This window comes from Oncorhynchus masou, chromosome 10 (assembly GCF_036934945.1).
Source record: "Oncorhynchus masou masou isolate Uvic2021 chromosome 10, UVic_Omas_1.1, whole genome shotgun sequence".
Classification (NCBI taxonomy): domain Eukaryota; kingdom Metazoa; phylum Chordata; class Actinopteri; order Salmoniformes; family Salmonidae; genus Oncorhynchus; species Oncorhynchus masou.
This window is the reverse complement of record NC_088221.1, coordinates 27559003-27571208: the sequence shown is the minus strand read 5'-3', so window position 1 is coordinate 27571208 and position 12206 is coordinate 27559003. Positions and strand designations below refer to the sequence as shown.

Sequence of the window (12206 nt, the reverse complement as noted above, 5' to 3'; positions counted from 1 at the left end):
CTGGTTTTGCAGCACCAACCTAAATGTTGTTAGTATACCTGTTACTGCTCACAGAGGATGCTGTTAATCTCTCTTTTCTAGGTGGTTAATTGCCGTATGTGTGTCTCCATTGGAAAACATTAATCATTTGGGTCACACTTTATTCAGATAGTCCCGTACAGGTGATCTACAGATGGTTATACTATCAACAAACTATCTGTAGATAAGCAACTGCTTACTAACATTAGCCAGCTAGCTACAATTCGTAACATATAGTACTTTATGCAAATTCTTACCTTATCATATGAATTACAATTTGTATTATATCATACGAAATGGGTGATGGACATCCACATATTAATACATACCACATGAAACGTAATATATCAAACTAAATGGAGTGTCTCAGATTTACTTACAGAATAATATGAAGTGTTCTGAGACCAGGTTGCAGGCAGCCAGCCAGCCAGTGTCAGGTGGTGAAACATTCTAGAAAACTATTTTCTGACAACAAGATGTTCTGGCACACAACATCTGTGTACAGTCCCTCCTGACCTGAGCACTTCCATATCCATACCGTTTTATGGACAGCTTTCAGGGGAATTTTACTCGAAACACAGGAATTTGGATCATTAACAACGATAATTTGAATTTATTTTTTAAAATGTTGTATTCCTCATTTATATGACATGTTGAAAATCAACCCAGTTCTTAATGGTGCGCTTGCGCGCAAAGGTAACGGGAGCTATCCAAGTGCTGAATCTGAAGAGGCGTCCACTTGTCTCCATTCCAGCAGTGGACAGTCTTCAACGCAAGGAAAGATTATGCTTCAACACCGCTATATGTTTTTGAGAACATACATCTGTTTTCAGTGAGTTTTTGAATGAAAGTGAGAACGCCTCATTGACGACTCGGCGAATTGTGTCACCTCACGACGTTTTTTTTACAGGTTATTTTTTGGCGGCAATGACTCAGAATTTATGATTCTGGGAACCAGTGTTTCATCAAACTAAACTATGATCCTACGGACTGGAATGCCACCTGCGTATTCTCTGTGTGCCACGAGAACACCCAACTGCGCTTTGGTCAGAAATAAAGCGATACTGCTGCTTGGATTGTGTGTTTGACCAGCATTCACATATGGAAGAAATAAAGAAGTGAAGAAATAAAAAATCAAGAGGAATGAATCGCCCCTTTATCAAAGTCTTGACTGCTTTATTTGCATGTTTAATGGAGACCAACAACAGCAGGTAGGTGAATGGCTACGTTATTGGCCATTTAACATAAACAAATAAAACTATTCCAAATCGAATTAGATACTTTCTTGGATGTATGTATATGTAGTCTATTCAACTGTAATGTTAATCGTTTGAAAAGGCAAAGTGCGTTGCCATTAAAACAAAGTTTAGGAAATGTAATATGAATCTACCTAAAATGAACACATTATTTCCTCATGGACCTCAAAGTTCCAATGTTACTAATGGAAGGTAGAAATCATACAGCTTTAATGTTCAATCATTGGACTGAAAATATAGCTTAGGATGTGTAGCCAAGCTAATCACTGCCTCTAACTCTGTGGGCGTTGTCAAAACGTTGTGGAATTATAGTAGCCTATGCCAGAGTAACTTATTTCAAAATGTGCATAGCCAATAGGTATACAATGAGGAGAGTCACGATGCCAATTCTTCATTAGTGACAAGAGGCTTATTGCACACCTTGTCTGCCAATGTGTTCCACACTATTGTAATTCTCCATAATCATAGAATTTGAATCGCATTTGTGTTTATCTTAATACCTATTCAGGCCAGGATCATCTTTGGTTGTGTTTAAATAGAAATGTTTTCACCACACTTTGGACTAAGTAGGTGTTTTTCATTTGTTTCTCACAGGGTGGTGGATGCCAAGGAGCATGAGTCCAGATCAGGATCTACTACTAACTTGTCTCCCTCAGACTTTCTGGACTCATTGATGGGTAGAACATCGGGTTATGATGCACGAATAAGACCTAACTTCAAAGGTTGGTTTTTATTTGGCTTTCCTATGACTTGTTTAGTGTGGATTACAAAACATTTGCATGAAATGCATCTGGAATGATCAGTGTATCCACCTATATGGCTACATTTATTTTTCTAAAGTATTGACATCCCTTACATATAATGATGTAGGTGTATACATTCTCAACTGAACACATCCTCAACAGTCAATAGGGCATATTTTGAACAATGTCTACATTCACAACTTAAAAACCCATCAATTGTAAATACGGTTTATTATGAACATGAATTATGTATTTGTCTATTGATGTAACCCACCCCTTAAATATTTAAAGAAGAATGGCTATCAATCACACTTGTAGACAGTGACACCCTCATCCCTGTAGGACTTATGGGATTGAGCTATCGAACATGAAGGGCTCACACCAGAACCAAGCAGTAGGCTAGATATAGTTTTGTATCTCAGCCCACCATCACAACACCCAATAACTATAGCTATTTCCTCAATTGTCATTTATAGTGTGCAACAGCTATATTTACCATCAGTATTCAACACTAGAAAAACAATAATGAGCTTAAAGTTATAGATGTGGGCCCCAAAACAACGATGGTGCCACAGTGACAGCCACAGATGAGGGATTGGTTCCCTCTGGCTAGACTGTGGGCTGTTGAGTTCCTCTATTGTTGTGTTGTGGTGAGGGGGAGAGACACAGCATATGTCACTGTGATGGAGCTGAGTAAGGAGAGGGAAGGGAACTCATTGATGCTCAGGGAGCAGGGTAGGCATTTATTGTCATGAATCTTGCCCTGGAGGCAGCTCTGCAGAGTGGTCACTAGCTAGCACAGCCACAAAGTCATACAATTCATTTAAACCTAACCTTAACCACACTGCTATGCCTAATGCCTAACCTTACATTTTTCTTTTCATTATTTTTACAATATAAGTTCTTCCTCCAGTGCAAGATTCATGACAATAAACGGCAGGCAGGCAGGGAGGCAGGCAGGCTGGGTCAGGAGGGCTGGGAGACTAGTGGTGGAACAATGCTGAAGAGAAGGCCACTGTGAGGAGAATAGCACAGGAAACCCAGTCTGAGATTGGTCAGTAAGACTCAGCCTCAACCCAGAAACATTGGCCCAGATCTATCCACTCTGTCTGGGAGAATGGAAAACAAGTGTAGACAAGACCTCAGAAATTGACTTAAGATTAGGGGAAGACTTGTCTGTTCTGAAAAGCAGAAACAATTTGAATCAGTACATGGATATGGGAGAATGTTGGAGTAGAGGTGAAAAAAAAGTCTGGAGTGAAAAACATGATCTTACCTTGTCTGGTAAATTGATGAAGGACTGAGTCTCTGGCAGATAGAGAATTCCAGTCTAATGAGGTGTAATACCACACCAACACATGCGCATGCACGCACACACACACACACACACACACTTACAGTACATTTGCACATCCATGTACAGTATACAGGGATATACATAGATGATGCTAGTTTATCACTTACAAACCATACTGTGTCACAACTATTCCCCACAGTGCTGATGGAGCCTGACCTACATTTCCTTGCCGAGGTTGTTGTGCAGAGTTATTCCGTAAAAATGTTGTTACTGACATTAAATGTAGTTGCCCGACTACAAACAGAGGCAAATATTAATACCACCACGTCACATTGAATATTGATGAATACACAGGGGAAGGGCACTGTGCTCACATCTTAACACAGAGACCAAGATTTGGCGCTGCTTTAAAGGGTCTTTGCTGTCTGAGGCTGCTTGGAGAACTCATGTCAGTGAAGGCTGCTTGGAGAACTCATGTCAGTGAAGGCTGCTTGGAGAACGCATGTCAGTGAAGGCTGCTTGGAGAACTCATGTCAGTGAAGGCTGCTTGGAGAACTCATGTCAGTGAAGACTGCTTGGAGAACTCATGTCAGTGAAGACTGCTTGGAGAACTCATGTCAGTGAAGGCTGCTTGGAGAACTCATGTCAGTGAAGGCTGCTTGGAGAACTCATGTCAGTGAAGGCTGCTTGGAGAACTCATGTCAGTGAAGGGCGTTGAGATGACACAGGGTTTACTATTTCCTAATATTCTTTTCCCACTGTTAATGTATTTACCAGTCATTCTGCCACCAGTCCTCAAAGATATCAGCATAATGCTTGTGACACTAAATGAACTGTTCTGTTTGCATGTGCCACTGTTTAATGCCAGTGTGTGTATGTGTCAACGTGTCTCTCGGTTTGTCTTTCAGCATGTGTGTTTGTCTGTCCTTTAACCCAATCCAGTAAAACATTCGTTGTCATCCTTATTGATTTAGTGAAGTCAGTAATTCTGAACGATACCACTGTTTGTTGAATAATGATCCGTCATTTTTTTCCCTGGTCTTATTACTGTACCAGGCCTGCTTTTGAAGACAAACACTTGGTGATGAGATTAGTCAACGACTATCTGTGGCTTTATGACTTGCATGGCGTGCTTAGGAGAACAACATGCCTTTCTTAAGTTGACAGAAATACATACAGCCCATATTTTGATGATAGATACATTTATTACACTCAAGTTACGTCCAACAGATATTGCACCACTATCTTCCTCAACCTCCCTCACCTCTATTTGCTAAAGCACCCCGTGCAGATGGCACATGATAATTAAGGGCTAAAAAAACGTATTGACTTTTTCTTGTCACCTCATTCTCACTCCATTTCACATGTCCCCCTGTAAACGTTACATGCAATATTTTTATCAACAGCTTTGGGCTCGGTCACAGAGACCAGCATGGTAAGTGTCCCGAACGTCTTCTTGCTTTACCTCTTCCCTGTCAAACATGTCAATGTGCTATCTGTCCTCCAACCTGCAGGTCCCCCAGTTAATGTTACCTGCAACATATTTATCAACAGCTTTGGTTCTATAGCAGAAACTACAATGGTGAGTTGGAGTGTTGTGCTTGGTCATGTTGTCTTCAGCCTGGCTATTTATCTCCTCTGGAGTTTAAGATTTAAATCATCCAATACAAATCATTTCTTTGCTGTTCATGAGCTAATTTTCCTTTTAGTTTATGGATGTTTTCAACGTTGTCCCATCCCCTTAGTCTATTGGCAGCTTCAGGGGGCAAGTATAGCACACTATACTCAAGGCAATATTGGATTGCTATTCCCATGACACTCCCTTGTGCATGTGTTAATCATTTACACAGTGAATGCAAGCACATAATTCACTTTAATTGCAGCCAATAGCTGTAGGTGTGAGATTTAAGCAGATTGATCGGGTGTAATATCTCTAGACATGCAACTGCCCAAGGGGTAAACAATAGCAAACCTAGAATACGCATTGAGATCCCATTCAATAGTTATATCGCAATGACGTTAGTTGCCAGCTGAGCTGGGGGTTCAAACATTTGCCCACAATTGTTCAATACCTTGTCACACATAAGCATACACATCTGGGACTGCCAATAGACTGTTGACTGCAAATACACTACTGCCTACCAAAGAGGTCTGTTCTGAAAGGAAGAGAAAAGGCATCTCATCTGATACGGTCGGTTCATCTGCAATCAAGCTTCTTGCAACCTGCATGAGTCAATACTAAATGCATCTTCAAACTTCAATGTACTTTCTGCTTCTACTTCCTGGGTCACCCAAACATCATCTATCTCCTATTATGGCACTTCAGCAATAACAGAGGAAACTGATCATATGGAGCAAGTAACTAAGTTAGACTGAAGGCTGCAATTTTTTGATGGCTCTTTTCAACAAATTTGTATCTACTCTTAAAATGTCATTTGGATTTTAGATGATGGTATTGTGCTGTGATTTACAAACATACAAATATGCATTGAAATCCACGTATTGCATCCATTCATTCATGCTATTATTTATCATATTACAATTCTATGTAAAACAAATAATTGAGCAATTTCTCCAGTTAAGGTTGTGGTCGTCCCACAGTGTCTGTATTCTATTACCATTGATATTAATATTAGTATCATTGGTGCAATATTAGGTGCCAAATGTAATGCTGCATGTCACTACGATGGAACCAAAAACCTGAGGCAGGCATTTGGCCAACATATTAAGAGGTCAATGTTGTTTTGTATTAGTAACACTATCATTCTAAATATGTAAAAGTCCACAGCAAAATAATGTTTTCATGAGTAAGTGACCAGTCATGAGTAAGTGACCAGACGCAACATATTCTAGTCATCAAAAGTAGAGTACTGTATATTTAATGGGGATAGACAAAAGTAGTTAATATGTCAAAAATCAAGCCATTCTAAAGCTGATTTCACTATTTACTCAAGGATTACAGAGTGAACATCTTCCTGCGACAGAAGTGGAGAGACCCTCGGCTGGCGTACAGCAAATACCCAGACTCCTCTCTGGACCTGGATCCGTCCATGTTGGATTCTATCTGGAAACCTGACCTGTTCTTCGCCAATGAGAAAGGTGCCAACTTCCATGATGTCACCACAGACAACAAGCTCCTGAGGGTCTTCAAAGATGGTACCGTCCTGTACAGTATCAGGTCAGATGTGGAGCATGCATTGAATGGTGGACTCAACTCTATTGATTGGGGAAATAAGTGAAATAGGCTGGAGAGATGTAGAACAAGGTCACGCAGAACATTTCCTGTTGGAAACATCCAAACAAAGATAATATTCAAATCCAGTGAAATTTCAGCAGACAGTCAGAGATTCCCTTCAACGTTAGTCTACTTCCAAGCCCTTAACGCACATGTAATTACTTTTGTAAGAAACATCAAAGACAACCTCTCTGGTTTCATGGGATTCATCTGAATAAAGCATTCCTTTACCTGGAGGAATTGGCTGCAATATGGTCTCCACTAAGAGTCTCCATAGAAACACAAACTACTTGAGTAGCCAAAGGCTACAGGGAATTTTTCTCCAAAGATGTTTAGAATACGTTCAGGGACGGAGTATGGGGAAAAAAAGCCGCTCATGTAGGCTATTAATTTCCACTGGGCATTTGCTTCATCCCTAGCATTGCATGGGATCAGTAAGATGGAATCACTTTGCAGTAGATGCAGCCCACTCGTAGTAGATGAGACATGGGTAACCTTCATACAATAGCCTCCTCCTACAAAAATCACTACTACACTTACATTACATAAAATTTCATTTAATTTCAATATCACTTCAGTCACACAACTCAGCCTCAGATTTAAACCTCAAGGGAACGGAATAATGCAGCTCAATTTTGTCCATTTGGAGAGCTGATTCAGGTGGAGGAGCCCAGGTGTGGAGGGAGGCAGGGGGTTCTGAGAGAACAGATGAAAGGTGGTTAGCCACTCACTCCATTCATGAGAGAAGAGATGAGAGAGAGAGCAGACTGCAGACGACAATACATCTCAGACGCAATAACTGTCCAGTAATGAAAGTGTGATAAGAACCTGCTGAAGGGAATCCCACATGCTGTGTGGGAAGGGGAGGCTCTCAGAGGGGAAGGAGAAAGAGCATTGACTGCAGGAGAGGAGTATATGTTTATCACATACTGTACACAGTAGGCATACATTGTAGGGAGCTTGTATTTAAATTTTGAAACAGTAAAAATTAGGTTCCATATAAGATTTTTAATTTTACATTACATGCATCTATTGAGTGAGGTATAGAACACGATAATGTAATAAGCCAGTATCTACATAATTTATATAATTTACTTGTACATTCACAAAGAATGCCTGCACAGTTGACTCCTTACCTTTACATGTCTCTTCTTCAAAGGTTGACTCTCATTCTATCTTGTCCAATGGATCTGAAGAACTTTCCCATGGACATGCAGATCTGTACCATGCAACTGGAGAGCTGTAAGTGACTGCTCCTTACATCCCATATGGTAAAGCACATGCAACATGGTTTGTAAAAATGCAATAACCTCTCAAACATCTTTGCTGTATTCATTCATTCCTCAGTTGGCTACACTATGAATGACTTGATCTTTGAGTGGGAGAGCAAGGACAAAAATCCGGTGCAGGTGGCCGCAGGGCTGACCCTCCCCCAGTTTATCATGAGAGATGAGAAGGAGCTGGGATACTGTACCAAAAGCTACAACACCGGTCAGAGAACCACACACACACACAGTACACACACACATTCACAGACATTCTCCGCACACACCACACCTCTCACCACACCATCCCTGATCTGAGGTGTCAGTGTGTTTTGTTCTCCAGGTAAATTCACCTGCATTGAGGTGAAGTTCCACTTGGAGAGACAGATGGGTTACTACCTGATCCAGATGTACATCCCCAGCCTCCTCATTGTCATCCTCTCCTGGGTCTCCTTCTGGATCAACATGGACGCCGCGCCCGCCAGGGTAGCGCTGGGCATCACCACTGTGCTCACCATGACAACCCAGAGCTCCGGCTCCAGAGCCTCCCTTCCTAAGGTAATATTGTTAACCCAAGCAGGGTGAGTGGACAATCTGATGGAGGAGAGAGGGATACTGGGCCATGTTCAGATCAATCAATATTCAATTTCCTACTCATTTTCGAAGTCGTACATAATCAGATACTGCTCATGAAATGTAAATATGCCTAAGGTTGAAGTCTCCATGCTTTCCTGAATTTTGAGTATTGGGTTCTGATTCAAGTGGCCTAGGGCAATAGATAAGCAATCAATAGATTTATATCAAGTGAATATCAATGCACTTGTGAAGTCTTTAATTTTTAAAATCAATAAGTTGCAAAACAGAGAAGACCTTTAAACATTACATTATCACAATATATTGAAATGTATTTAACTTGTTAGAATAGTGATTTAGGTGGTGATATAACATGACTAAATTTAACAGTAGTGTATACACAGCGACAGTGCACTGTCAAACACTAAATTGCTATTCACACTTACGCTAGCAAGAGGCCTCCAGTGTGAGTCATCTCTTGAAGATCAATAATTTCCCTACACATTGGACCACACATGACCACGGAGGGCTCGACAACGGAGGGCTCGGCCACGTCAAAGAGGCCAACATGAAAGAAACGCTGATAAATATTAAGATAGGACTTTGAGAGGCCCAACTCAGAGCAACAAAAGCTCAATATGCCTAAAGAGCACTCAACAACGTTGAGTTGTTTTCTCTCCATGCAAATGACCTGTCATTTTGAGAGACAGATGAGGTCATTGTAGGATGAATAAGAGGTCATCCTTCAGATTCTAGCCTCCATCTCACATCCGGCTGGGAGATGAAGGCTTCAGCCTAACTGCTACTGTTTCCTTTATGTTACCTTGGTAATTGAAGCAGCAATTATTTCCTTCCAGTGCTATCGCTGAAATCACTCATATCAATTTCAGCTTTGAAAGTTTAAAGCACTTGTTAGCAAATACCACCCCTCTAATTATGGTGATTTAGAATTTACATCAACTCTGATTAACATAACAAAGCACAATGAGGGAAGATAATAATCCCATTGAAATGTTAATTGACCGATGCATCATGACGCCAGGACATACAAGGATTATGCAGTCCCAGTAAACTATTGTTTGTTTGTTTCTTGTCACAGGTGTCCTATGTGAAGGCCATTGATATCTGGATGGCCGTGTGTCTCCTGTTTGTATTCGCTGCCCTACTGGAATATGCTGGGGTTAACTTTGTTTCCAGGCAACAGAAGGATTTACTTCGCTTGAGGCGAAGACAGAGGCGGACACACAAGGTAAACAGTCTAGTCTTGAGGAGCATCCCACTGGACACATGCTGCTTAAATCAACGTTGTTTCTACTCCATTTCAATGAAATTACGTTGAACCAACATGGAATAGACATTCAATTGACGTCTGTGCCCAGTGGGATTGCCGTTAGAACAGTCACTGCAAAGCCCAGACTCATTAACCATTTTTAAAGATTGGGAGTTCCACTCCAGTATTTTTTAATTGCTATTGAAGAGATGGGGAGAGACAGGCAAGACTGAGAAAATGTGTGTTGAAAATGCAATATGGGACCAGGACTCGATCAATCCCTCGCTTACACAGGCTTGCATGCACCAAAGGCAGGCGGTGCCAGTAACTGCTACAACAAATCCCAGGGCCTCATGGCTGATCATATGAATGGTGTCTTTCAAAAGGAAGTGTGACATGATGAAACTGGGCTGAATGAACATTTAGGGCAGACAGAGACTTGTTGACTGAAGTGTGTCAGGTTATCTAAGGTTATCTAAGTGTGTTAGCTTGTTGTTGCTGCTGCAGCAGAGGGAGGGAGGTAGGGAGGGTGTATCTGGGAGACATTCAGCTGTGTCCCCAGTGTTAATGAAGCAGCTGTAGATGTCGCCTGGAGGCATCCTCAGGTAAAGGGTACAACACCTGAGTCACGGGCCAAGAAAAGGACGCAAGAACATGGCTACTGGCCATACACCACAATGTCATAGTGTGTGTGCACATGGGAGTGTGTCTGAAACTCTTTCTCTCCATTGAACAGAAGCAAACTCACCATGGTTCTGCCTTTGTTTTGTTTCACCAGGATGACGACATGAGGGATGGCCGCTTCAATTTCTCTGGTTACGGCATGACTCAGTGTCTGAAGGATGGGCCGGCTGTTAAAAACGCCGTCTCAAACCCCAGCTCAGCACCACCAACTCCTAAAGAGAAAGAGGTGATAAGAAAAAGGTTTGTGGACAGGGCCAAGAGGATTGACACTGTGTCCCGAGCAGCCTTCCCTATGGCCTTCCTCCTCTTCAACATCTTCTACTGGATAACATACAAGGTCATCAGGCATGAGGACATTGGCATGCAGTCAGGGTAGTCGCTCTGCCCGGCAGGTTTTACCTATGGAACCCTCATCTCTCTCTCACTCTAATTTTACTGAATGAGAAATGATTGGACAGCAGTGAGACTACTTTATGTTGTGGGACTGTACATGGAGGAGAGGCACAGTGATGCTGGGGGTGGTGGTGTTCTTTCAGGGATAATTGGTAGGTGTTCAAGCAAAATCGAATAGACTAATGCACATGTTTTAGATGAACAAGTGGTGAGGCACAGATATATTCCTATGTGTTAATGCATCCTGGAGATTCTACTGGGTTTTTACTCAAGGCACAGAGCAATGATGTAAAAAAGTGGACCACATTTTATGAGACAATACTGCCTTTGCATTTGTGCAACCTTGCAATGGAGCAACATTCCATGCATTTGTATGTGCAGTAGTCTGGGCTTTAGGGTTAGACTTTTGTGTGGTTTTCATATGAAGGTTGATTTAGAGCAGTTTTATACAATTGTACTGTAGTTCCTCACTGTTTCTACAAGCAGCAGTTCTATACGAGCACAATGTATATACACACACACACGTTTTACTATCCTTGTGGGGACCAAACAATTGATTCCCATTCAAAATCCTATTTTTTCTAACCCCTAAACCGAAACCAAACTCTGACCTTAACCCTAACCCCAAGACTAAGACTAAAAAAGTATTTTTCCTTGTTGGGACCGGCAAAATGTCCCCACTTGGTTGAATTTTCCTTGTTTTACTATCCTTGTGAGGAGTTCTGGTCTCCTCAAGTATAGTAAAACCAAACACACATCTATAAGGCCTACATGTGTGAAGAGATTAAATCCAGATTGACAGTTAGAAACTGCATTTTTATAAGCTACCCAAAGCCTTAGATATCATGGATTTGGAGATAAATGGTAGGCTTCCCTATCTTTCACAAAGCAATGTCTCTTTTCGCTCAGCTGTCTGTCAGAAATGAATGCACTTATTTATTTAAAACTCAGTAAAATTTTGCCTAAAGGTGGTTTGTATTTTCCACTCCCCTTCAACGTACAGTTGAAGTCAGAAGTTTGCATAAACTTAGTTTTCAACCACTCCACACATGTTTTGTTAACAAATTATAGTTTTGGCAAGTTGTGCATGACTCAAGTAATTTTCCCAACAATTGTTTACAGACAGATTATTTCACTTATAAATCACTGTATCACAATCCCAGTGGGTCAGAAGTTCACATACACTAAGTTGACTGTAAATTTAAACAGCTTGGAAAATTCCAGAAAATGATTTAGAAGCTTCTGATAGGCTAAATGACATCATTTGAGTCAATTTGAGGTGTACCTGTGGATGTATTTCAAGGCCTACCATCAAACTCTGTGCCTCTTTGCTTGACATCTTGGGAAAATCAGCCAATATCTCAGAAAACAAATTATAGAGCTCCACAAGTCTGGTTCATCCTTGGGAGAAATTTCCAAATGCCTGAAGGTACCACGTTCATCTGTACAAACAATAGTACGCAAGTATTAAC

General features: G+C 41.2%; 1 protein-coding gene across 1 annotated transcript; it reads left to right on the top strand.

Annotated features, from left to right (window-relative positions):
• Positions 1-1161: 1161 nt before the first annotated feature.
• LOC135546962 (glycine receptor subunit alpha-2-like) lies at positions 1162-11067 on the top strand. The gene is made up of 9 exons (XM_064975524.1): positions 1162-1229; positions 1869-1996; positions 4829-4896; positions 6269-6492; positions 7709-7791; positions 7897-8040; positions 8158-8372; positions 9487-9636; positions 10436-11067. The coding sequence occupies exons 1-9, from the start codon at positions 1162-1164 to the stop codon at positions 10715-10717; spliced, it is 1362 nt and encodes a 453-aa protein (XP_064831596.1). The 3' UTR covers positions 10718-11067.
• The last annotated feature ends 1139 nt before the right edge of the window (positions 11068-12206 follow it).

What these genes read in the sequence shown, in the direction of transcription:
- LOC135546962 (XM_064975524.1), top strand. Translation starts at nt 1,162, where the DNA reads ATGAATCGCCCCTTTATCAAAGTCTTGACTGCTTTATTTGCATGTTTA. An exon ending in ACCGTCCTGTACAGTATCAG is followed by an intron (nt 6,493 to 7,708) that starts GTCAGATGTGGA and finishes TCTTCTTCAAAG; the next exon opens with GTTGACTCTCATTCTATCTT. An exon ending in TACCATGCAACTGGAGAGCT is followed by an intron (nt 7,792 to 7,896) that starts GTAAGTGACTGC and finishes TTCATTCCTCAG; the next exon opens with TTGGCTACACTATGAATGAC.